Source organism: Hemiscyllium ocellatum, chromosome 9 (assembly GCF_020745735.1).
Source record: "Hemiscyllium ocellatum isolate sHemOce1 chromosome 9, sHemOce1.pat.X.cur, whole genome shotgun sequence".
Taxonomy (NCBI): domain Eukaryota; kingdom Metazoa; phylum Chordata; class Chondrichthyes; order Orectolobiformes; family Hemiscylliidae; genus Hemiscyllium; species Hemiscyllium ocellatum.
Window position 1 is genome coordinate 55,373,871 of NC_083409.1, and position 25,851 is coordinate 55,399,721.

General features: G+C 40.6%; 1 protein-coding gene across 11 annotated transcripts in view; it reads left to right on the forward strand.

Moving 5' to 3' along the window:
* pde4dip (phosphodiesterase 4D interacting protein) overlaps window positions 1-25,851 on the forward strand; it is a 465,593-nt gene that overhangs the window by 328,625 nt on the left and 111,117 nt on the right. For 10 of the 11 annotated variants that reach the window (XM_060830337.1, XM_060830338.1, XM_060830339.1 and 7 more), the window contains 9 exons: window positions 3,462-3,641; window positions 5,154-5,348; window positions 6,373-6,561; window positions 8,482-8,587; window positions 11,940-12,067; window positions 14,418-14,534; window positions 15,100-15,237; window positions 17,148-17,260; window positions 19,080-19,210. In XM_060830337.1, the coding sequence (XP_060686320.1) occupies window positions 3,462-3,641; window positions 5,154-5,348; window positions 6,373-6,561; window positions 8,482-8,587; window positions 11,940-12,067; window positions 14,418-14,534; window positions 15,100-15,237; window positions 17,148-17,260; window positions 19,080-19,210 (1,297 nt within the window). The remainder of the gene's footprint in view (window positions 1-3,461; window positions 3,642-5,153; window positions 5,349-6,372; window positions 6,562-8,481; window positions 8,588-11,939; window positions 12,068-14,417; window positions 14,535-15,099; window positions 15,238-17,147; window positions 17,261-19,079; window positions 19,211-25,851) is intronic. The other variant, XM_060830331.1, reaches the window with a different exon arrangement.

The window sequence follows — 25,851 nt, forward strand, 5'->3', positions numbered from 1 at the left end:
CGCCCCCGTCCCTCTCTTACATAAATGCAATGGCTGACATCACTTAATCGGAATATCAATTACAACAAGAACCACATGGAATATTTCCATGAAGGAACCCATAAATTGTGCAGTGCATTTTTAGATGTAATCTGTGTCTGTGCACTGCTGCAGACAGTCTCTCAGAATTAAAATCTGAAATGAATTATTTCCAGAGCCTTACGTTTATGCTCTGTGGGATATCCGTACTGATGTTCATTTTACATGATTGTTTATGATGTGTGGTAGGCTAAAGCAGCATGTTGACTCAGTGGTTAGCACTGCTGCTTCACAGCACCAGGGACTCGGGTATGATTCCTGCCTCAGGCGACTATGCAAATTCCATACAGACATTTTCCCCATGTCCTCATGGGTTTTCATTGGGTGCTCTGATTTCCTCCCACAGTCCAAAGATGTTTAGATCAGGTGTATTGGCCATGTTAAATTGCCCATAGTGTGAAGTCAGGGGTAAATATAGAGTGTAGGAATGGGTCTGGGTGGCTCATTTTCAGATGGGTGGTGTGGACTTGTTGAACCAAATGGCCTGTTTTCATACTGTAGGGAATTTAATCTGAATTTGCCTCCAACAGGGTGTTGTACTTGATGTGGCATATTGTAGTATTGAAGAATCTATCATATTTATTCCAAGTAACTATTGTATACACCTCTCAGACACAGAAGTGAATGAGCTAATATTAAGCAATTAGATTACAACAGAGGGACATGTTTCTAGTGGCATGCAATGGCTCCAGCGATCTGAGGTAAGATAGATTAAGACCTTTAAACCCTTAGGTCACGTGTTATAATACAGATAACATGAGAATTTTTCTTCAGGAGATACTGACATAGTAATTGTGAGGCATAATGCAACAGTTCATTTGCTTTAATTTTGAGCACAGGTTATGACATCAATATAAGATATGGTTATGATAAAAAAAAGTAGAAGATTCTTTAGAATATGATAGCAAAGGTTTGATGCTGGACATTTTTGGTTTTTTTTCAGTTATATTGCTTTCAGTTTGGAGTTTTCTTCCAAATATGTGGATGAATAACAACATGACTGAGGGATGGCAGAAATAGCCAACATTTGGTGTTATATATTAGTACACAGGTTCAAGTTACTTGTACAAATGATGATAAACAAATCCTAAAAGTTAGATGTACAATATTTTGATATACACAGGCAATATCTCTTAAACTTCAGTACATATGTAATTTGTTGCAGGTCTAAACCTTTAACTGCTCATTCACTGACTGCAAGTTCAAACAATTCTAACATCCCTCAGCAAAGCAGTGGGAAAGTTTACAGCAAAGCTTGGATAAAGTCAAAGTTATGAACATGCACCCACACCCCGCAATTTTGTTTTTGAGAGCTAATGGCAATCTGTAGCATAAACCAGTGTCAATACCCTGCTTACAGCAGGTTTGTGGACACCGATTCTGAAAGAAGTGTTTCCCTAATTTTCCAGATGTGTTAGCCATCAATACTGAATGGAAGCAATTTGCATTTATAACCAGATAAGAACATCTGTGTAAGAGGTTACATCAACTTCCCTCTCGAGATGAACCCAAGGGGCTTTTTTTAAAAATCTAAGCAAAACTGGTTATTGACATTCTCATACTGCTTTGCCTGACATTCATGCAGTTACATTTGATCCCAGTATAAGCCCTCTACTTATGTTGGCACAATGGAGCACTCCATTCCCATATAATGTTCTGAATAGTTGATTTCAGTGAAACAACAGTGAGGGGTTTGAGTCTCTCCTGCACAGTCATTATAAGGGCAATGCTGTCTATATTAGTTGTTGCAGTTTCATTGTTTTGTTTTGAAGTACTATAAACCTGTTCTTTCTACATGTGTGCACTCAGTGCCCCATCTCGAGATGTGGCATTGACAACAAATACAGCTGTTTCTTGAAGAAAATTGCTGGGGTTCTTCACTGTAATTCCTCAAAGCAAAACCTTTCCAACTTTTCAGTTTTATTGAAGAAGTTTTTCTCACTCTGTATCCTGTTCAGTGGACCTGATGAGGTGCAAACAGAAGATGAAAACAACATGTTCTTGGGAAGGACGAAGTAGGCGGCCTGTCTCCCCAATATAGAGGAGGCCACATCGGGTGCGCGGATGCAGTAAATGATGTGTGTGGAGGTGCAGGTGAATTTGTATACAGCGTATCATCCGCCGTCCTTTCCGCCACCTCCAAATGGACCCCACCACCAGGGATATATTTCCCTCCCCTCCCCTAACAGAGTTCCGAAAAGACCACTCCCTCTGTGACTCCCTCGTCAGGTCCACACCCCCCTCCAACCCAACCTCCACTCCCGGCACCTTCCCCTGCAACTGCAAGAAATGCAAAACTTGCGCCCACACCTCCTCCCTTACTTCTCTCCAAGGCCCCAAGGGATCCTTCCATATCCGCCACAAATTCACCTGCACCTCCACACACGTCATCTATTGCATCCGCTGCACCCGATGTGGCCTCCTCTATATTGGGGAGACAGGCCGCCTACTTGCGGAACGCTTCAGAGAACACCTCTGGGACACCCAGACCAACCAACCCAACCACCCCGTGGCTCAACACTTTAACTCCCCCTCCCACTCCACCAAGGACATGCAGGTCCTTGGACTCCTCCATCGCCAGAACATAACAACATGACGGTTGGAGGAAGAGCGCCTCATCTTCCGCCTGGGAACCCTCCAACCACAAGGGATGGACTCAGATTTCTCCAGTTTCCTCATTTCCCCTCCCCCCACCTTGTCTCAGTCGATTCCCTCGAACTCAGCACCGCCCTCCTAACCTGCAATCTTCTTCCTGACCTCTCCGCTCCCACCCCACTCCGACCTATCACCCTCACCTTGACCTCCTTCCACCTATCACATCTCCATCGCTCCTTCCCCAAGTCCCTCCTCCCTACCTTTTATCTTAGCCTGCTGGACACACTTTCCTCATTCCTGATGAAGGGCTTGTGCCCAAAACGTCAAATCTCCTGTTGCTTGGATGCTGCCTGACGTGCTGCGCTTTTCCAGCAACACATTTTCAATTTATTGATGTGCCCACTTTGATTATATGCTCAAGTCCTGAAAATGAGCAACTTCCCTGGACTTTCTGACTGAAAGGTAAGAGTGATATTTCCTGATTCAAGACTGACTGGGTGTTTTAACTTTATTTTACTGATGAATTGGGCAAAGTATGTTAGTGCTGAAGCTAGATAAAATCATGCTTTGGTGAGGACTTGGCATTTGGGATTTGTTCCATGTAGTAAGCCAAAGTTGTTGGAATTCAGTAAGTTCATTTTAAATATAAAGAATGCTTTTGCTGTATTGAGCAATGGGGGGAATGTCTGTATCACATCCGAAATGGCAGATGTTTGATTTAATGAGCTGTTTGGCCTTGATCTGAACTACGCATGTGATTGCGATCTTTTAATTCTCTGATATTTCAGAGTCTGGAGAGCCTCATGAAAGGGAAAGACCTGGAGTTAGAGCAGATTATGATGGCATACAAGAAACTCCATTGGCTGAAGCAGGAGATGGAGGAGAAGCATGTTCGTTTCTTGAAGGAAAAGGACGCAGTCAACAGTCAGCTGCAGGCAGCACTGCACAACAGCAACAAGGAGGTTGAGGTAGGAAGCTTGTGAGGCCACTTGAAAGAAAATCTCAATCAAAGTTTTGACACAATAAATCATATTCATGATGATGCAACAAAATAAATTTCTGGAGATTTGCTCTGGTCATAAAAACAGTTGTCATTTTTTTTCCATGATCAGCCAATTGTGTTTGATTAGATTAGATTAGACTTACAGTGTGGAAACAGGCCCTTCGGCCCAACAAGTCCACACCGACCCGCCGAAGCGCAACACACCCTTACCCCTACATTTACCCCTTACCTAACACTACGGGCAATTTAGCTTGGCCAATTCACCTGACCCGCACATCTTTGGACTGTGGGAGGAAACCGGAGCACCCGGAGGAAACCCACGCAGACACGGGGAGAACATGCAAACTCCACACAGTCAGTCGCCTGAGTCGGGAATTGAACCCGGGTCTACAGGCGCTGTGAGGCAGCAGTGCTAACCACTGTGCCACCGTGCCGCCCACAATTTTTGTGCTTGATTATTTTATAGCAGGATATTGAAGTTCATAATGAGCCCAGGGAGCCATATATTGCAAATTTCTAGTGCTCTGTGCCCTGAGAAAATCTGTGGTTCCTATAGCTTTCATCTAGTTCTGACCCTGATAGCAAATCTGCCTACAGGAAAAGTAAAATGCTCCCTTTAAGTTATAGAGTCTCTGAAATGAATACAGGAATAGGCAATTCAACCCTTTTAAGCCTATACACCATTTATTAAAATCATAGCTAAGGTTGAATATCAGCTCCATCTTATTGTGTTATTATCATTGCCCTTAATTCCCTACTATACAAATATATATCAGTCTCTGACTTGAAATTGCTCAATAATTGAGCATTCTTGGCTCTCTGGAGTAGGAAATTCAGCTTTCACAGCCCTTTGATTGAAGAATTTATTCTCATCTCTATTTAATTTGAATAGAACTATTGGTATATAACTATCCACTCTCTCAATGATGTTCCCAAAAATCGCGGTGCGCTGCATTTAATGCATTTAACTGGTTTGGTAGTTGACATCAAAGTTGATAAATGGTGCACACAGGAATTTTACCTCAGCTTGCTAATTAATGAATTTCAAAGTTTCATTGTGGGAAGTAAAGAGTGCCCCTTTTCAAATTGTGATGCAATGTATGAGAGATCTTTTAAGTGTAGCTTAAATAAGACATTCACCTAATGTCTGTATGGCTTTCCTCCCACAGTCCAAGGATGCACAGGTTAGGTGGATTAGCCATGTTTAATTGCCCCATAGTGTGCAGGAGTGTGCAAACTAGGTGGATTAGCCATGGGAAATGCAGAGTTACAGGGATACGGTAGGTGGGTGGGATGCTCTTCCGAGGGTCGGTATGGATTCAAAGGGCCAAATGGCTTGCTTCCTGTAAGGATTCTCTGAAGGACATCTGAAAGAGGCAAAGTCAACATAAAGATATTGTTTAGGATTGGCCCTCAGTAGCATGTTGGCAGAACACCAATTCCTACTCTGAACTTTTTGTTCAAATTCCCCGGGCAGGACCTGACCGTAATGTTGATGAGCAAGGTTAGCGCTGGGTCTGATAACATGATGGAACAGCTGAGGCTGCGGCTGCAGCTGAAGGAGCGAATGCTGCAGGAAGTGTTAAAAGATAGAAGCATATTGACAACTGATCATGAGCAAGAGGTGGCAGAGCTGCTGCAAACCATCAACTCCCGTGATCAGCAGATGAAGGTAATGTGCTGCTTAAATGTTCTGTTCCTGTTTCTGTGTGGCTTATTTCCCTAAAAATCTAAATATCAGTTCCTTGTGTACCACAACCTGATTATAAAGCACATATTGGTTAAGGTCTCTCTACATCCTATAGTTGCTACTTTTCAAATAACTTTGATTTATCTCTGTAATTGGTCTCTCAGTTCTTAGTAATTATAAACCAAAACTGTTGACGTTATTTATAACTCCTTTTGAAGAACTATTTCCACTTTTGTCTCTAACGTACCATTTTGTGAATAAGTTTGCAATCCTGCATGACCGTTTTTGTAGTAGAGAAATGCTGACTGAACACTGTCACTGTAATGCAGGTTTTATGTGCCTTCCAATAATACCTTTTTGTGTTGCTGTTTCCGAAGGTTTATTTTCTGATCAATATCTTGCAGCTGCCGACACTGTTCGTTGCACATGCATTGACAATGACATTCTGAAATTTTATTATGGTGTAATAAGGAAAGGCATTTTTTTTTCAATTAAGCAATCAGTACTAGGCAAAGCCAATCTAGTAAAGTAGATTGTCTTAATCGCAGCTAACGTGTGTTTCTATGGAAAGCATGAAATGACATTTGAAGAATCAGATGGAGACATGTTGCTCAGTACTGGTCCCCACACACCATCTTGGAAAATTTTACAGTGAAGAACAAAATCAGTTGCTAAATACATTTCTAGCTTCAATTGTAATCGGTAAATTATAGAACTAATTTTGAATAGAGCCATTCCCATTAGTGAATGTGACTTATAAACATCCAGCAGCATTGGCAAATTGACCCTCTGTTTAATTTCTTGTCTAATGGGCAACACCGCTAACCAAGGAATAATTGTGCACTGAAATGACCTTTTACATCAAGTAGTGAAGTGTGGGGCGCAGTCTCCAGGACATCCTGCCACAGCAATGAGAATGTTAGCAACCAAACAAAGCTGGGACATTTAATTTGCTGCTATGGTCAGATGAGAGCATGTTTAATATTTCCTGTGTACTATTTTTCAGAATGCAACAGAGAAGTTGATACATACCTTTGCAGAGAAGAACCATGAGCTTCAGACATTACGCCGCCAGCTGGCTGAGAAGGATCGAGAAGCAGCAAACTTCACCGAGCAGAATGTGTCCTCATTGGAGATAACAACAGAAATAGCTCACCTCAAAGAACTTCTCCAGGAAAAGGATCGAATAATCCATGTAAAGCCTTCAAGTGTTGTTTAACAAAAGTATTTTGCCCTGCACTGAATTCAGCAGTTTGTAGTGCTTATTAGAATTCCTTTGCTGCGTAACTAGACGCAAAAAAACGTTATGGCTGTACAAGTACAAAATGTAACTGTGTAATTATGTGAGCCAATGCATGAGTTACCTGTAACAACAGAATTATCATTCAATGCAAGCTGTGCATATATTTGTTGCAAGCCAGAGCCAGAAACGTTGGCAACTGAAGGTAAAGATCCACTGTATGCCTACCATTGTTTGAGTCTATGACTCAATTGCTGTCCCAGTAAAATGTCCCACTGCAATATTGATGCTGCAATCTGAGGAGATGGTGGCATATCAGTAACCATAAGATATAGGAGCAGAGTTTAGGCCATTTGGCCCATCAAGTCTGCTCTGCCATGATTGTGGCTGATATATTTCTCAATCCCACTCACCTGCCTTCCCCTTGCAACCTTTTTGATTCCCCCTACTAATTAAGAATCTGTCTATCTCTGTCTTAAAGATACTTAATGGTTTGGCCTCCGCAGACATCTATGAATAACACAGATTTGCTTCCCTCTGAAGAAATTCCTCCTCATCTCAGTTTTGAAAGTTTGTACTTTCACTCACTCTGAGGCTGTGTCCTTGAGTTCCAATCTTTCCCAGTAGGGGAGCCATCTTTCATGTCCACTGTATCCAGCCTTGGCCGTATTCTGTAAGTTTCAATGAGATAACCCCCTCGTCCTCCTAAATTCCATTGAGTGCAGTCACTAGGTTGTTTGTTCAAAAGCCTAGACTGAATAGGCTAAATCACAAGTTAAAATCCTAATTTTGAAATTGATGGAATTTAATTTCACTGAAATGGTTAGAAGTTGGGAAGTGTTGATGCTCAAAAGGATCTGTGTGGCCTTGTCTGTGCATCACTAAAAGTCCAGTGTGCAGTTGCAGCAAGCAATTAGAAAGGTAAATGGGGCTGTGGCCTTCATCACAAGAAGGCTAGAGTACAGACATAAAGATGGAGGGCAGGTTCATAGTTCCTTGAATGTGGAGTCACAGGGTAGATAGGATAGTGAAGAAGGCATTTAGTTTGCTTTCCTTTACTGGTCAGAGCATTGAGTACAGGAGTTGGGAGGTCATGTTTGGAATACTGCATGCAATTCTGGTCTCCCTTCTATAAGAAGGGTATTATGAAACTTGAAAGGGTTCAGAAAAGATTTACAAGGATGTTGCCAGGGTTGGAAGATCTGAGCTATAGGGAGAGGCTGAATAGGCTGGGGCTATTTTCCCTGGAGCATCAGAGGCTGAGGAGTGATCTTAAAGAGGTTTATAAAATCATGAGGGGCATGGATAGCATAAATAGACAGGCTCGCTTGCTCTCTCTCGTATGCTCTGGGGCTCACTCGCTCTCCCTCTCTTGCCACAAAGCAAAATGAAACATTAGCTGCTCGTACACATTCACTTTCACACAAAGAATAACCGGTTGGATCAGATACTGGAGCAATGATAATATTCAAGTAAATACATCCCAAAATATGTCAGCAGCTCGAGAAGTACACTTGATGGAGGAATCTTAAAATATTTAGGCCAAAGGTTAATTCATCTTTTACTTGAGAGCAGAGCTGCACTTTTCACCTGTTTCAGGTGTATGTTCTGTACTTTAGAAGGGCACAGATGTAAGTAGCACATATTTCCTGAACTATAGATTTATTGGTTAATCAAGAAGTGCCACATGAGATTTCTTGGGATATCCATCCTGCCTGGAGCATCTTAGCTTTCATACCAGATTCTGTCACTGTGTTGTGGTTTAAAACGCATTGAGATATTTTATAAAAAAATTAACTTTGGTGATCAGCTGAGAGTATTTTACTTGGAGTGGTAATTATTTCCAAACAACTAATCTGAGCTGTTTCTGTTCAGGAGCTGGTGCAGGATTATCAGAGCAAGAATGAGCCTGCCTTCCAAACTGAGAAAATGGAAGCTTCTGAGCCTATCGACACTCAGCAGAAAGCAAATGGAAGGGAAGGTAAGTGAAATTAAGTGAGATTCGTAGGCTTTTAGCTTCTTAACAAACACAAAATAACTTTTCTTCACTATGTCCTTAATAGAATTATGACTATTGCATCTCTGTATTGTCATGATAGCAAAATAGAAGTCGTCATCATTATCAATATTGAATTCTCATGTTACTAGCTGAATTCAAAATTTATATAAACTGTAAAACTTCAGTGATAAAGGAAGTGGCTAAAACAAGAGCAACAATCACATCTAGAATGCTCCGATGTCCTTTGGTCAGCATTAAATAGACTTCAGCTGCTAGTTTAACATCTAAAAGTATTGAGTAAAGAAAGTGGGAAATGTCTCTTTGATGCAGTTGGGCCTACTCTGCTGCATTGTTTGGTCAGAATTTCTAGTTTTCATGCAGTTATGTAGGGTGAGGAGAAAGTGAGGTCTGCAGATGCTGGAGCTCAGAGCTGAAAATGTATTGCTGGAAAAGCACAGCAGGTCAGGCAGCATCCAAGGAACAGGAGATCCGACGTTTCGGGCATAAGCCCTTCATCAGGAATGCCTGACGTGCTGCGCTTTTCCAGCAACACATTTTCAGTTATGTAGGGTGGGTAATTTATATATATTTTAATATCTTTTTAAAACTTTTGAGTTTTATAATAAGGCCATGTGGTTTTTTTTTGTGTTTGAAGAGATTAATGATCAACTTGTAAGCAATTTTGTTGCCGTGGTTATTTCTTTTCAATATTAGCCTGTAGGACGAATAGGGTTTTTTTTATTACAGTAACAGGGTGTATTATTGATCATGTTAAACAACATATGAAACATGTTTCAATAAAGGCTTCTGGACTTTATTGAGTTCAGTGAAAATACCCATAGCCAAATGGAAAAAAAAGGTTCTGTTTGAATTTCAGTTAGGGGCAGGTTTGCAGACATCTTGGATGGAGGTGTAAAGCAGCGTCCTTGAGAAAGCAAGTGGAAAATAGGTTACCTTACCACTGGAGGAGGAGGCTGCACAGATATCCCCTTCCTAAGTGGTAAAAGAGCTCAGCACATCAGCGCAAAAGATGTGGTGTAAGCATTTGCAGTAATCATCAACCAGATGTGCCAAGTGGATGATCCATCTCCGCCTTCTCCAGTGGTCCCAAGCATCTCAGATCCCAGTCTTCTCACAATTCAATTCACTCCATTTGGTATTAAGATAAATGTTTGGAGGCACTGGAACATGCAAAAATTGTGGGTCCTGTCAACATTCTGCCAGAAGATTTGTGCTCCCGAACGTGTTACTCCCTTAAGTGAAGTTCTTCCAGTACACTACAACACCGGTAGCCACCCAATAAAGTGGAAAAATGCCCAGGTATGATCTGCAAACAAGAAGCAAAACAAATCAAACCTGATCAATTACTACCCCATCAGTCTATTCTCGATCATCAGTAAAGTGATGGACAGTGTCATCAGCAGTGCTATGAAGCAGCACCTACTCAGCAATAACCTGCAAATTGACGTCCAGTTTGGGTTTTGCCAGAGCCACTCAGCTCCTGACCTCATTACAGCCTAGGTTGAAACATAGACAATAGAAGTGAATTCTAGAGATGAGGTGAGAGTGACATCAAGGCTGCATTCGACCGAGTTTAGCACCAAGGACCTGTGCAAAACTGGCATCAATGGATATCAGGAGCAAATTCTGTGCTGGCTGGAGTCTTGCCTGGCAAATAGGAAGATAGTTGTGTTTGTTGGAGGTCATCTCAGCTCCAGGACATCTCTGCAGGAGGCCCTCAGGGTAGTGTCCTAAGCCCAACTACCTTCAGCTGCTTCATCAATGACCTCCCCTCCATTATAAGATTAGAAGTGAGGATGTTCACCAATGGTTGTGCAATGTGCAGCATCATTCATGACTTCTCAGATATTGAAGCAGTCCATGTTCAAATGCAATAAGATCTGGACAATATCCAGCCTCGAGCTGACCAGTGGATAGTAACATTTGCCAGTAACAAATGCCAGGCAATAACCATCTCCAGTAATGTAGTTTAATCACTACCCCTTGTCATTCAATGGTGTTACTGTTGCTGAATCTACACTATCGACATCCTGGGGTTACCATTGTCCAGAAGCTCAATTTGGATTTGACACATAGATACAGTGGTTACAAGAGCAGGTCAGAAGCTCGGCATACTGCAGTAAGTAACTCACTCCTGACTTTCCAAAGCCTGTCCATCATCATCAAGACACCAATCAGGAGTGTGATAAAATCTTCCCCACCTGTCTGGATGGGTGCTACTCTAACAACACTCAAGAAGCTTGACTCCATCTAAGACAAGACAGCCTGCTAGATGGGCACCGCATGCACAGACATCCATTCCCTCCATCTCACTAGTAGCAGTGTGCGTTACCCACAAGATGCACTGCAAAAATTCACCAAAGACCATCAGACAGCATCTTCCAAATCCACGACCACTTGAAAGACATGGCAGAATTAGTTCAAGACTACTCACCACCACCTTTTCAAAGGCAACTAAGACGGATAATAAATGCTGACCGGTCAGTGATACCCACATGTGATGAGTGAATATAAAAGTAAGGATTTTGATCCAGACAAGAAGTGCTTTGATAAAATCCTGAAGAAATTTCTTAAAGTTGAGAACATTTAAACTGATGTGTAAAAGCTCCAGGAAACGGCTGTCAGATTTTCCAAACTGGGAGTTGGAGTTACTGTCAAAGTAATCTTCTAGTCGTGTTCAAAAAGGTGATTTTTCTCTAATGTATTGTAAAGAGCATTTTTGGGATTTGTAAAAGGACATTTTGGGTGACTGAGGTTATTAATTATTGTGTTTTGCAAAATCTTTAAGATTTTGCTGTATGTAAATAAGCTGGTTTATTCTATTTTATTTTTATTCCATTTGCTTGATGAATTTGTTCTATTGTTGCAACCAAATCTACAACATTGTGTGCTTGTGTTCTAATGAGAGACTACCTTATTAAAATCAAAAAAAAATCAACCAAGCCAGATTTCAGTCTGGGATCAGACTTATCCAGTAATATCATTGGCTGGGATCACAACAAAGGCTAGAACACAAATTACGCAAGGATTGCAGTTGATCAGGGAAACAATGTGGCTTCACTGAAATTTCCAGTTGGTTTTGTGCTGAAACAGGGGTGGATTACTGAATGAAATAGATTGAACTAATCATTACCTTCAAGCTACTAGAAAATGCAAGATGCTATATGTCAGTATCGAGGTCACTCATCTCTACTACTGTCTTCCCAATGCACAATATGTAAGAAGCAACAATCCTATTGTGAGTTAATTCCTGTAGGTTGTTTCCAATGTGTTGCACAGTCTGTAAATTAACCACATCTTTCTGTCTTAACAGCAGAACAGCCAACTTTAGATGGAGATGAAGCAATGGCTGACCCAGAACCAGAAGATATCAAGCAGATTGAGCTGGACCAGATAAAAGAGGAATTGCAGCTTGCTTTGAGGAAAGAGAAAGAAACTAGGGTGGGTTTTCATATAACTAGGGTTTTAACATTGCAGTATTGAGGTTAGTGAAATAGTCTGAGGTTTCCAGGTTTGGGGTGCATTAAAAGTTTTGCCTTTAGAACATTTTGGTTCAAATGTCATCTTCGGCATGGTAATGTGGGAGATTCATGACTTTAATGCAGACATAGAGTTCTTGAAATACAAATTTGAATCAAAAATTCCTATGGGAAGGATGTGATCTCACTATAGTTAATTTTGACTGTTAGCCAAGTGGAAGAAACTCACCTAGGTTGCCCACTCCTGATAACTGTCCAAATATCCTACTGGAAAATATGTATATGTGGATGTTGAATGAGATTCTGATGCTTCATGAACAAATAACTGCCAGTACTTTATAATAATTCAAATAAAGAACAGGAGGTACCTTAAGGAAAAATGGGAAGAAATTGGTGTGGAAAATTAAAAACAGGAAACTAAAGCTTAGATTTTAAGAGTTTAAAGATTGTTGGAAAGCATCAACCCTCTGATGTTAAGTAGCATGAGATGTGAGACAAAATCTGACAGGCATTCAGGCAAATCAAGTTCCAAAGCCAGATCAATATCCATCCAGCTCTGTTACTCAGAACAAAGTAGGAGAAATTCATCCTATTAAGAAGTCGAGCAAGTAAGTTTTCTCTCCAAATTTGATTTGAAGGTGCTGGTGTTGAACTGACGTGTACAAAGTTTAAAAATCACACAACACAAGTTTTAGTCCAACAGGTTTATTTGGAACCACTAGCTTTCGGAATGCTACTCCTTCATCAGTTGGTTGTGGAGAATAAGATCATAAAACACAGAATTTATAGCAAAAGTTTACAGTGTGATGCAACTGAAATTATATATTGAAAAAGACCTGGATTGTTCGTTAAGTCTCTCATCTTTTAGAATGACTATGTTGGTTTCAGTTATTTCATGTGTAAATCTGTATTTGAGAATGTAACTTTTAAAAAACGTTCTGGGATTTACATATGAAAGAACTGAATCCACCGTGGTCATTCTAAAAGATGGGGCGGCATGGTGGCTCAGTGGTTAGCACTGCTGCCTCGCAGCGCCAGATCCAATTCCTGCCTTGGGTAACTGACTGTGTGGAGTTTGCACATTCTCCACGTGTCTGAGTGGGTTTCCTCTGGGTGCTCAGGTTTCCTCCCACACTCCAAAGATGTGCAGATTAGGTGAATTAGTCATGCTAAATTGCCCATAGCCAGGGATGAATATGGGGAATGGGTCTGGGTGGGTTACTCTTCAGAGGGTCGGTATGGATTTGTTGGGCTGAAGGGCCTGTTTCCACACTATAGGGATTCTAATCTAAACCTGTTGGACTATAACCTGGTGCTGTGTGATTTTAACTTTGTACTCTCCAAATTTGAGCTGCAGAATGAAGAACTAAAGAAACTGAGTTGAAAAAAAAAGAAAACATGCTCAGAATAGGAAGGGTAAACTTCAGGGCAAGAAAGGAAGATGTTCTGGTGACTTTGCAGCTGATCGAGCAATCTGCAGCAAATTTCATGATGTGCATATCTTTGTGTATGGAATAAAGACTAAATAAGCCAGTCACAATCTAATTTATTCATTCTCAAGGTCTCCAAACGAGAAAATGATTTGCAATTTGTCAACTTTCTCAAACTTATTTAGCTTTAGTTAAATTGCTCCTTAATTTTAGACAAAAGGAATATACTGTGGGTGTCGCAATATCTGAAATAAAAGGAAGCAGCCCTGGAGAAGTTCAGCTCTGGCAGCATCTCTGGAGGGAAAAACTGAGTTAATGTTTTGAGTCCATTATGACTCTTTGAAACTGGGTTCCACCCTACTCTTTTCATCTTTAGTGTTTTGCATTGTGGGTGATATTTAACTTTCCTACTTGAATCATAAGTATTAAAAAAAAATTATTGGCATCGGTGAATCTGTAATGAGTGCTGATTCCGTGCCCTCACCTCCAATACCTTTCAGACTATACAATACATATATAGAATGCAAAGCTGACTTTTAAAACAGTTTTAAATGTTTAACCCTTTTCACTTCACCGATATACTTTTTTATCATGTTTTCATTTGTCAGTGTTTGCTAGGTATTTATCACTCTTTATTTAAATATGTTGTTGCTAGTGCACATGCTTACAGGTATCAGGAACTGCAACCTAAAAAGAATGGTAAATTTTGGGACTTGGAGTGAATCATGAGTATTGGCAAAAAATGTGACCATATTTTGGGTTAGAGATGGTCAAGTGAAATATTCTCAAGTTTTGAGTGTTTTTAAATTTTACCAGCCTCCATACTTGATATATGATATGAGGGCATATGTCTGACTGTGGTTTGTGTTTATTATTTCTCAGCTTGAGCTGACCAGACTGCAATCTGTACTGTCCAACCAGGGAAGAGAGTTCCAATGTCAGACTGTGGAGACAGAAGTTCTCTCAAGCAACATTCCTATCAATGAGGAGTGTACTAAGGTCTGATGTGATTTATGCAGAAGTTAGCTTTTTGACATAAATGGAAGACCAGCTTCAAGAAGATCATGTGATTTTTGTGATTTTACCCTTTGTGATCACTCTTATAGTCACCTGTCAGTTAATGAGGGTATTATATTATGGTAAGTTAGGAGCAACTTTGCACTCTGAACACATTCTAATTAGGAGGTGTACAGTAAGACTTGTGCAGACTGATTTCATAAGGGACTTCCATGGTCAACAGATAAATGAACTATCCATTCAGTCAATCTGGACTGAAACCAAACCTGGATTCCTAGGATAGAGGAAAGACATCCTATCTCTTGCCTATTTGAGAAGATCTTGTTCAGCTGTCATGTAGCTAATGAAGACATTTTAGAAGACGAGTAAAACCTCATGTGAATGGTTTTATAAGTCTGCCAGCATATTTATACATAAAACCTTGAACCATTGATCATATGCTACACCCATATCTGGATGTATATACACCAGGCTTGGTGCTATTTGTGATTTAACAGATGGATTGCTGCAAAGTTGAAATAGTAATGTTTGTCTTGTTCTGCCATAGGATCTGCAAATGCAACAGGTACAGCAATGTGAATCTCCAGACATGGAGAGGCATAAGCAGGAGCTCCTGGTCTTGAGGGAACATGTGGCAGAAATGGAGTCATCTACACAGGAAAACATAAGGAAGAAGCACCATCAGGTATTTATATGTGCATGTACATCTGTGCAGGGAAGTATAATGGAAAATGTAGTGATAATTTAATGCATGGTTTAAGTTAACTTTGTTGGGTTATGACTCTTCTGATTTATGCTAAATAGCAACTAGATCATTTCCTGCTTATTAACAAGTCAAAGGTCATGCACATAAGAAACTGACCTGAAAATAATTGGCAGATAATTGTAAGGTTGGTCCTAGAATTCGACTTCAGAATGAGTAAATGCTGTTAGGACGCATGAGTAGCTTTTAAACAAAACCTTTCCCAAGTAAAGCAGTGCTAATCTAGTAATAAGGTAATTTGCTTTATATCGTTGGAGAGAAATGGCAACATGATGGTAATGACACTGGATTAGTAATTCAGAGGCCCAGAATAATGCTGTGGGATCAAGGCTTCAAATCAACCACATAAACTGATGGAGTTGAAATTAACCTCATAAATTGAAGTTCAAAAAAAAATTTGAAAGTTACTCAACTGTGATAGTTAATATGAAAGCATCATCAATTATCGTTAAAAACCCATCTCATTTAAAATCTGCCATCCTTTCTTGGTCTTTAACTGTTAGTTAAGAGATGGACAAGTGTTAGACTTTGCGGTACTAGTATTCCAAGAATGAAGAAAGCAAAACTCAACAGTGCTGACTGGGTCAAGAGTGAGTGGATATTGCAAAATTTCCAGCACCGATGAGAAATCTATGTCAATTCAACCTCGATCATATTTGAAACTGATAGATGTTTGAGAGCACTAAAAAAGAAGGCAGAAATGATTCTTTTAAACCCATCAGGAATGTATTGGTTATTTGTCTACTTTTTAAACATAGTAGTTCCTGTACCCACGGAGAATACGTTGTAAGACCTACCTCGGATAGTAGCGAGCCCATTCATTTAAATGGGAAGTTTACCTTCCTGGCAGGTCCTGGTTCTGGAATGTTCCACGTAATATGTTTGGGCAGTGGTAAACCGCTGGTAACTGAGACAGCAGAAACCACGTCCATGGATATGGCGGTCGCAATGTATCTATTATCTTGATTTTCTTTCCAATTTCTTAACTGTTCCAAAAACCATCTAGTTTTCCCCCTATACACTGGTATTGTCTACAGATATTGGTTGCCTGCTGGTGCTCTACCAATCAGCTATTATTTACATACGCCTTGACAATGAATGTCTGCATATTATTCAGTTACATGGTAAAGTGGGTATCACAACCAAGCTTCATCTCACTTTTCATATGTGTATTTCTAGCAAGGTTTTCTGGGTAATCATTGAAAGTGAATAAATAATTCCCTCCCTAACATGTAAGCTGAAAAACCGATTATAATGTTCTAGTGTTCGAGCTGAAAATGTGAAAATTCAGCACTGACATTTGAACAGATATTTAAATTAAGAGGAGGCCCCTTGACTTTACTCCATCATTTCATAAAATCATGACTGATCTGATTATTCCATATTTCTGCCTATCCACAATACCTTTCACTCCGCTTATCAAGAGAGTGTGGCATTGGAAAGGTACAGTAGGTCAGCAGCATCCGAGGAGCAGGAGAATTAGCATTATGGGCAAGAGCCCTTCATCAGGAATGACCTCTAAGTTTAAAAATAATCAACGTTCCGCTTGCATCATCTTTGGCAGAAGAGGATTCCAACAACTCTCAACTCTGAGAAAAACTTATGCTTATCTGTCCTAAATAAATGACTGCCTTATTTTGAACCAGTGATTGATTCTAGAATGTTGCACTGAGAAACATCCTTCCCACATGCACCTGTTAAGACCACTCAAATCTTAATTGTGAAAGTTATAAATGTTTCAAATGAATATCAATATTTAATAATCTATTTCATTCCTTGAAGTAGTATGCTATTTATTCCTAAATCATACGCTTGCTGTTGTTTACTGGCAGCTGATCTGGGCCCTCGAAGAGCAAGTTCAGGAACAGTTACGATTGAGTGAAGCTCTTAGATCTGAACGACAACTCTACATCAGTCTTGTTAAATTCCACAATCAAACTGACAGGTAAGATAAGGACCTGGAAGAACGCAGAACATATACAGTCCTGTATGCATGTGTGTATGCCTTGAGATTGATTGTATGATTTTGCATTTCTGCATCAATATCTAATTAGTGCTAGCTACCACCTTTTGGAAATGAGTGGTGTTCAATTTGATTCCTTGAATTTCTAAAAATGGATACTTTTTGTATGTTTCTGCTCCACTTACTAAAAAAGTGAAATCATTAAAATTAACCCATGTAAAGCATTGAATACCACATGCATCATTTATGATGTCTGGCTGTTATTTTTGCCATCCTGTCAAACATTGCTCTTAATCTGTATGTTGTAGCAAATAACCTCAGTGAATGACTGTTAACTGTGTGCTGGTACAGCACAGCATGGGAATGTGGTTGCCTTGCAAATGTTGATAAAAAGGAAATGTCTGCTTGCTGCAAACTGAATGTTTAATACTTATTAACTAAGCATCTGCAAGTTAATTGACCTGAATTCAGAAAATCATGACTGTTATGGGTTTCCTTCTGTTTCCTAAAGGTTATGATCCACAATGTGCTGCACGCATCCCTCAGAGGGAAAGAAAATTGTTATTTTCTGTTATTTTCTTCTCCCCACTTGTGTTAGTCAAATAAGAGCATTGTTCCATCGTGCTTTTTTTTTATTCAAAGGATGAGTCACAGCTTGTTATTTTTTTTCAGGACATCCAAAAATAAGCAATATTCTAGCATTTCGTTAATCTAACTTGTATAGAACTTTTCAGATATCTGCACCAGTGAGCCATTTTATTGCTGATTTGGTGTGTAAATATTCAGAATGAGAATTGAAGAATTGTGTGTCTTCATGTGCCAGTGAGCTGTGATTCCCTGTACCTTTTATTTGACACTTTAAAAAAAAACACCATTAGGCAATTCATCTGGTCTGCAACTTTCTTGTTGTTGAAGTTATTTTGGTTTTGCTAATATATTTGATGTCATTGTTACAGGGTTCAAAATATGGTTTACCATGTTTCTTGACCCCAATAAATTCACATTATCGTCAACTACAAGCTGTATTTCTTGGCAAAATCTGATCTGGTTCATAATCTCGTCTGTGTTGCAAAGCCAAACTTCAGTCCATTGTTTGGTAGTTCTTAATTCGGACCTCTTTTCCCTTCCAGTTCACTCTGACTCCTAAAATCAACACTGTAATTAAGACAGAATTTTACAGTTTTACACCAGCAAGTGGGTTGAACCTGTAATTTTCCCTGCTGAAGAGGGTACATTCACATTCTCCCGAACAGAGGTTAAGGATGCCTTGCTGGAATTTTGAGGCTGGCAGGAAAAATTTGGGGTCAGAAGGGTAATCAAGAGATCACATTTGGACAGAGAGGACAGAGGTGTGCATTCTTCAAAGGACTCCCTGTCCACATCTGGTCTGTCTACCCCTCACCACCACCACCACCACCCACATCACTGGGCCTCATTTCCCCTACCTAGTGAGAGAGCCCTCTGTACTTATCTAGTACTTGACTTTGGATAGAACCTGGACAGTGCCTGCCATCCCACTGAGAGTGTTAAATGGCCATGGAACTGCTGTGATTCACCAATACTTCAGGTAATGGAAAGGGAAACATGATTTGTCACAGACCTAATACAACGTTAGTAGATTGCGGAAATGGAGTGAAAAAGAACAACATTGTTTTATAATGATTGTGCCCTGCAGTCCTCCAAGCTAAGGGTGCATGTGACTGAGTCCTCTGTCTATTGTCCATTCATCAAGCACTATTTGTGATAATATGGCACGGTTGATATTTGTCTCCAAATTCACATCTTTACTTAACTCTGACAGAGAAGATACGCTGCAGGCCGAGCTTTTGGCTATACAGGCACTCCGTGGACAACTGGAAGAGGCCCTCAGGAGGAGTCAGGAGCAGATCAGCCGTCTGGAGAGAGAATCTGAGATGCCAGCAGATTCTGGAGGTGGGGGAATGGAAAGACTGGGAAGTCTGCAAGAGCATGCGGTCTCCCTTACTGAGGGGTCTTGCGCCCAAGCAACATAGCGTGCTACTAGGATGGTGGTTTTCTTGAGAACCTTGCTAACAGGAAGTGCCTGCTTAATGCAAACAAGTTATTAACTGAAAGTGTGCAATGTGAACTGACCTGGATTCAGAAAATCATGATTGTATCCTATTTGAGTTTTCTTTGTCTCCTAAAGGTCATACACCCAAATGTTTTGCATGCAACCATTAGAGGAAAAAAATACCATTCCGTTTTAAGTTATTACCTTTTCCCTGTTTATGTTGGTTAAATAAAAGCATTTTTCCATCATGTCCTTGCACGTCCTCCATTTTGAATGTATGTATCACACTTTTCCTCCCATTGGTTTATCCTCCCTATTAAAGAAAAGGTCAAGAATCAAATTGTTAAACAAATCTAGTTACAATTTCCTGAATAACTGCAACTTACTCTGACAACTTAATTGTTTGAATATATATAAAATACACCGTGTGAGTCCAGTTGTAGGTATTTGAAAATTGTAGCTTTATTAATCTGGTTTGCAACTCTTGATGCAGATTTCCCATTCACAGATTAATTTTGTTACTCTAAAAGCTGTTTTGTTGTGGATAACTCCAGAATTGGCAAAGTAATAAACCTCGTCCCGAGGTACACTGCCACTAAGGTTTGAGGGTCTTGCTCTCCATTTGGGGAAGGACTGAGTTTTCACGAGGACCTTAAGTGTATTGCATCGGTTGAGAGTGAAAGCACAGACCCTAACCTCTCTGCCATAATGTGGCTAAGGAGACTTGAAACAAATCAAACATAGAAGGAAATTTGAGAACTCGTAGCATTAATAAACTTAGTATTTTAAAGTTCTCCTTTGATGTTAGATGCATGAGAATGCAGAGCATGTTGCTAATATTTGCAAAAGCCAAAATTGAACTTAAGACCACATTGTGACCAATTATTATCCAGTCATTGTACCGTTAATAGCCATGAGTTTTATGTGTAACACAATATGCCACTGGATGTTCTAGTCTTATACTAATGCATCTTGCATTAATCATATCACTGAAAAATTATCTATTGTTAGTTAGAACTTACATTACAAATTGATGGTGGCTTGCATAATTCACTGTGTACTCTGTGACTCTTGTTGTATTATCCTCCTCCCCATGATGTTATCATTCAGTATAGAGGCACACAGCATTGAAACAGCATAGACCTTCAGTCCAACTAGCCCACACTGACCATGTTCCCAAACTAAACTAATTCCATATGCCTGCATTTGGTCCATATCCCTCCAAGCCTTTCCTATTCATGTGCTTATCCAAATGTCTTTTAGATTTTGTAACTGTACCTGCATCCACCATTTCTTCTGGCATTTCATTCCACACATGAACTACTCTGTGCGTAAGAAAACAACAGTTGCCCCTCATGTTTTTTTAAAACTTTCTCCTCTCCCCTTAAAAATATACTCCCTAATTTTGAACTCCACCACCATAGGGAAAAGACCTTTGCTATTCATCTTATTTATGCCCTGCATGATCTTCTAAACCTTAGTTAGATCATCCCTCACTCTCCTAGTGAAGTTAGACCCAGCCTATTTTTATAACTCAAAACATTCCACTCCCAGCAACATCCTGGTAAATCTTTACTGAAGCCTTTCCAATTTAATAATATCCTTCCTATAACAGGGTGACCAAAAGTGCACACAGTACTCCAGAAGAGATAGCACCAACATCCTGTACAACTTCAACATGACATCCCAACTCCTATACTCAATGAAGGCAAGTGTGCTAAACGCATACTTAACCCACCCTGTCTACTTATGATGCAAATTTCAAAGAAGTATATACCTGAACTCCTATGTCTGTCTGTTCTACAGGTCTACCCAATTGATCAAGATCTCTTTGTATTCTTAGATAATCTTCAATGTCCACTATACCACCAATCTTGGTGTCATGCACAAACTTACTAACCATGTCTCCTATACTCTCATTCAAATCGTTTGTATAATTGACAAACAAAAGTATCCTGGATTTCTCATCTGTTTTGGAGTTGGTTAAAGGATGTTACTATACAGAAATGTTTTTTTTAATTGTAACGCACACCTTGGAAAAGCATGGAACAGTTTAATACCTTCTTACAGGAGCATTCAATAAGGTGTGTTAAAACAGATTATTATGTCACTATAGCCCAGTCCCTAAGACACACTGCTCTTCAGCTCCAAACCCAAAAAAGGTTGACAAAGTACTTTTTCTCCATAAAAGTATGGCACCAAGGGGTTTAATTCTGCAAATACTGCAATTTCCAGAAATTCCACCCAACTAACTATCTTTAATGGAAGTGTCAACAGACTATTCTTCCATAGGGAACTTAGCATGCATGATTGGCACTCAGTTGGATAGCAATCAGGAATGGGAACACAGACCTGCTAATTCACATTTGATATTCTATCCTATTCCTCAAAATCATAAAATCCTTTTTGTACTTGCATTCTGCCTCAGTCTGGTATTTGCTAATATTTATTTGCCAGTGTGTGAAGAAGCAACTAAGGAAGCAGAGTTTGCCATAATTCATAACAGTAGTAAAAGCACATACTTAAATCCATAGACCCTATAAATTCAATAGAATGTGTTAGCAATTGCTTTGAATGCAGGGAAAATGTCATGTCCATTTTTTTTCATTTTCTAGGTAAAGAAAACAATGATAATACTTCAAATATCATAACATTGAGGCTGTGATGGGGGGGAGGGGGAGAAGGGAAGGGGGAAAGAAAGGAGAAAATTAGGGAAAGACTGTAAACAAACCAAATGAAGCTAATCACAGTTTTCTGACATCAAGTTCTGCCTAGCGAGCAAACTGGTGACACCTCAGGGGCTTCAAAGCAAACACTTAGTGCAGTTTTCCATTTCAGTTGGGAGCTGGTTTCTAATTTGAGGTAGCAATTTCATTTGTATTTAGGTACATTATTTGCTACCTTGTGCCTCTTTGGTTAGTTGTTAGTATGCACTGAGATAAATTTGACCTCATGGATGAAACCTATCTCACTTATGCAAATGAGCAACTCGTAAGTATAAAGTTAAAAGGTGCTGCAAATGTGTTGCTGGTCAAAGCACAGCAGGCCAGGCAGCATCTCAGGAATAGAGAATTCGACGTTTCGAGCATAAGCCCTTCATCAGGAATAAGAGAGAGAGAGCCAAGCAGGCTAAGATAAAAGGTAGGGAGGAGGGACTAGGGGGAGGGGCGATGGAGGTGGGATAGGTGGAAGGAGGTCAAGGTGAGGGTGATAGGCCGGAGTGGGGTGGGGGCGGAGAGGTCAGGAAGAGGATTGCAGGTTAGGAGGGCGGTGCTGAGTTGAGGGAACCGACTGAGACAAGGTGGGGGGAGGGGAAATGAGGAAACTGGACAAGTTCACCTGTAACACCAACCCAACCTCCACCCCCGGCACCTTCCCCTGCAACCGCAGGAAATGTAAAACTTGCGCCCACACCTCCACACTCACTTCCCTCCAAGGCCCCAAGGGATCCTTCCATATCCGCCACAAGTTCACCTGTACCTCCACACACATCATCTATTGCATCCGCTGCACCTGATGTGGCCTCCTCTATATTGGTGAGACAGGCCGCTTACTTGCGGAACGCTTCAGAGAACACCTCCGGGCCGCCCGAACCACCCAACCCAATCACCCCGTGGCTCAACACTTTAACTCTCCCTCCCACTCCACCGAGGACATGCAGGTCCTTGGACTCCTCCACCGGCAGAACACAACTACACGACGGCTGGAGGAGGAGTGCCTCATCTTCCGCCTGGGAACCCTCCAACCACAAGGTATGAATTCAGATTTCTCCAGTTTCCTCATTTCCCCTCCCCCCACCTTGTCTCAGTCGGTTCCCTCAACTCAGCACCGCCCTCCTAACCTGCAATCCTCTTCCTGACCTCTCCGCCCCCACCCCACTCCGGCCTATCACCCTCACCTTGACCTCCTTCCACCTATCCCACCTCCATTGCCCCTCCCCCTAGTCCCTCCTCCCTACCTTTTATCTTAGCCTGCTTGGCTCTCTCTCTCTTATTCCTGATGAAGGGCTTATGCTCGAAATGTCGAATTCTCTATTCCTGAGATGCTGCCTGGCCTGCTGTGCTTTGACCAGCAACACATTTGCAGCTGTGATCTCCAGCATCTGCAGACCTCATTTTTTACTTAATTTAAAATTATGCTGCCACCTTTTAACTTTAATAATTCAAGGCATTATGTACATGCTGACTTAGACCATGTTTGATTATTGCTTTGATAAATTAGAGATGATGGGCATTCCATTCATCATGGAATTGTCTTCTAACCCTGACTGTGTTTCTGTACACCATTCATACATAGTGGGAAATGGGGTCTCGCTTCATTAGTAACTGTCGCACCACTCTCAGAATATGTAAAAAGGTGGTAAGCACATGTCTCAATTAGACAGCAAAAGTTTTCATTTCAAAATACCGCAAGAAAGCAACATGGAATTCAAGATGCAACAGAGTGCAATCCAATTTTTTCTTGCTTCTGCCCACCTAATTCTTGAATCAATTGCTGTGTGGGGAAGTAAGAGAGGCACAAGTAAATGGTGGGTACTGATGAAAACTTCTCCACTATGCAGTGAACTGTGGTATTGAACTAATCTGCATATGTAATTACAACTGATGAATATTTCACTATTAAAGGACTAGATTTGATGAAAAGACTCATTTTAGTAAGCATCGCAAATTATTGATTTAGTTACATTCTCATGCAACTCGCACAGATATCTGGTGCTGGAATAAAGTCCTGTATGATCGCTACATATTTGAAACTGAGTACTGCTTCTCTGGGCCAATACATATTTATGTATTTGGCATCAGGAGGAAATTATTCCACTGCCTACAGTTTTACAGATTGCAAGGCAGTGCTCCTCTTGCAGATCCAGCTTCATTTTGTCAGATTGTCCTGGTCTAGGTATAGTAAGTTTTGTGAATGGTGAGGTTTGCTGTCAGTATCCAGCAGTGTGCAGCCAAAAAGATTTTTGTACTATGCTTTCAATGTGACCTGTTCACGAGTAACACTTTTCTGTCCGTTCTGTATTCATCGAAAATATAGTAGCGTTTATCTTTCAAAGGAGTCACCCTTGATCGTTGATTATACATGGCTCTTAGTTCTGAGGAGAAAGTGAGGACTGCAGATACTGGAGATCAGAGTCAAGAGTGTGGTGCTGGAAAGGGCCGATGAAGGACTTATGCCTGAAAAGTTGATTCTCCTGCTCCTCAGATACTGCCTGATCTGTGCTTTTCCAGCACCTCACTCACGACTCTTAGTTCAGTGAATATGGCAAGAAAGGCCTTCTGCATGTTTTCAGCAGCATCTTGCATCTATGTGCTGTTTTAGTGATCAGGGAACTGGAAAGAATGTGGTTTATATCAGCATGTTGATGAAGAAGAGAACCTTTATTGAACTGTTTCCTTTGTGATTACACACATGCAGCTGCAATTGAAAAGCTATAGGTGAGATACTTTTAATTAAACTAGCGATGTTATGAAACACTTCTGGAACAGGTAAGACTAAAACCCGGGCCTTCAAGCTCAGACGTAGGGACACTACCACTGCACCACAAGAGCCCTCAAAGGTGTTCAATACAACATAAGATTTCAGTAATGAGCATTTCAAGAAATGCAAAAGTTTTAGGTGAAGTTGTAATGTCAAGTTTCCACAGCTGTGTTACCTACATTAGGTATAACGGGAGGCTATTCAAATCATCAACTGCTAAGTCAGTATTCAATATTGCTTTAGACTGTTTACAATTCTCTTCTATCTTGGTGTCATCTTTTGCCTCTTGTGAAGTTTGAATCTATTTCCCTTTTTAAATTCTTAAACTGTCTATATGTTGAGGCAATGCCAATTGGCTGTGTAAAAAGAGATTTCCACAAAACAAGCCCAAATCTTTCTAGGGGTCTTGAAACAAACTTTCTGTTATTGCATCTCCAACCAGTAGTTTCTGCAGTGGACGTTATGTGGAGCTTCCTTCAGCTTGAGTCCATTCAGCTTCTTATCACCACTAACTGTAATATATGCTTATTCTGAAAATACTCAAGGATAAATAGATAAGCAGTACTGACTTCAGATTTGGTCCAGGCCCTCGTTCTTTCTCAAACTGAGTCCTAAGGCAAGTCATAATTGCTAAGGCAATGATTCTCACTCTGCCACCACCAAATCTCCTTCCGTGAACACTGGTTACTTCAGCAGTGTAGCAGTATTTTACACATCAGTTCTCAGCATCTGTTGTTATACTGGAATTAATGGGATTGGTTTTGCTGTCCACAGGACTAGGCAGAGCCACTGTACAAAGGAAATTAAATTACATGGATAGACCCTTATAAAGCTGGAGAAAATGAGGACTGCAGATATTGGAGATCAGAGTTGGGAGTGTGGTGCTGGAAAAGCACAGCAGGTCAGGCAGTATTCGAGGAGCAGGAGAATTGACTTTGCGGGCATAAGCCCATTTCTGATGAAGGGCTTATGCCCGAAACATAGATTTTCCTGCTTCTCGGATGCTGCCTGACCTGCTGTGCTTTTCCAGCACCACACTCTCCGTATATACAAAGCAGTC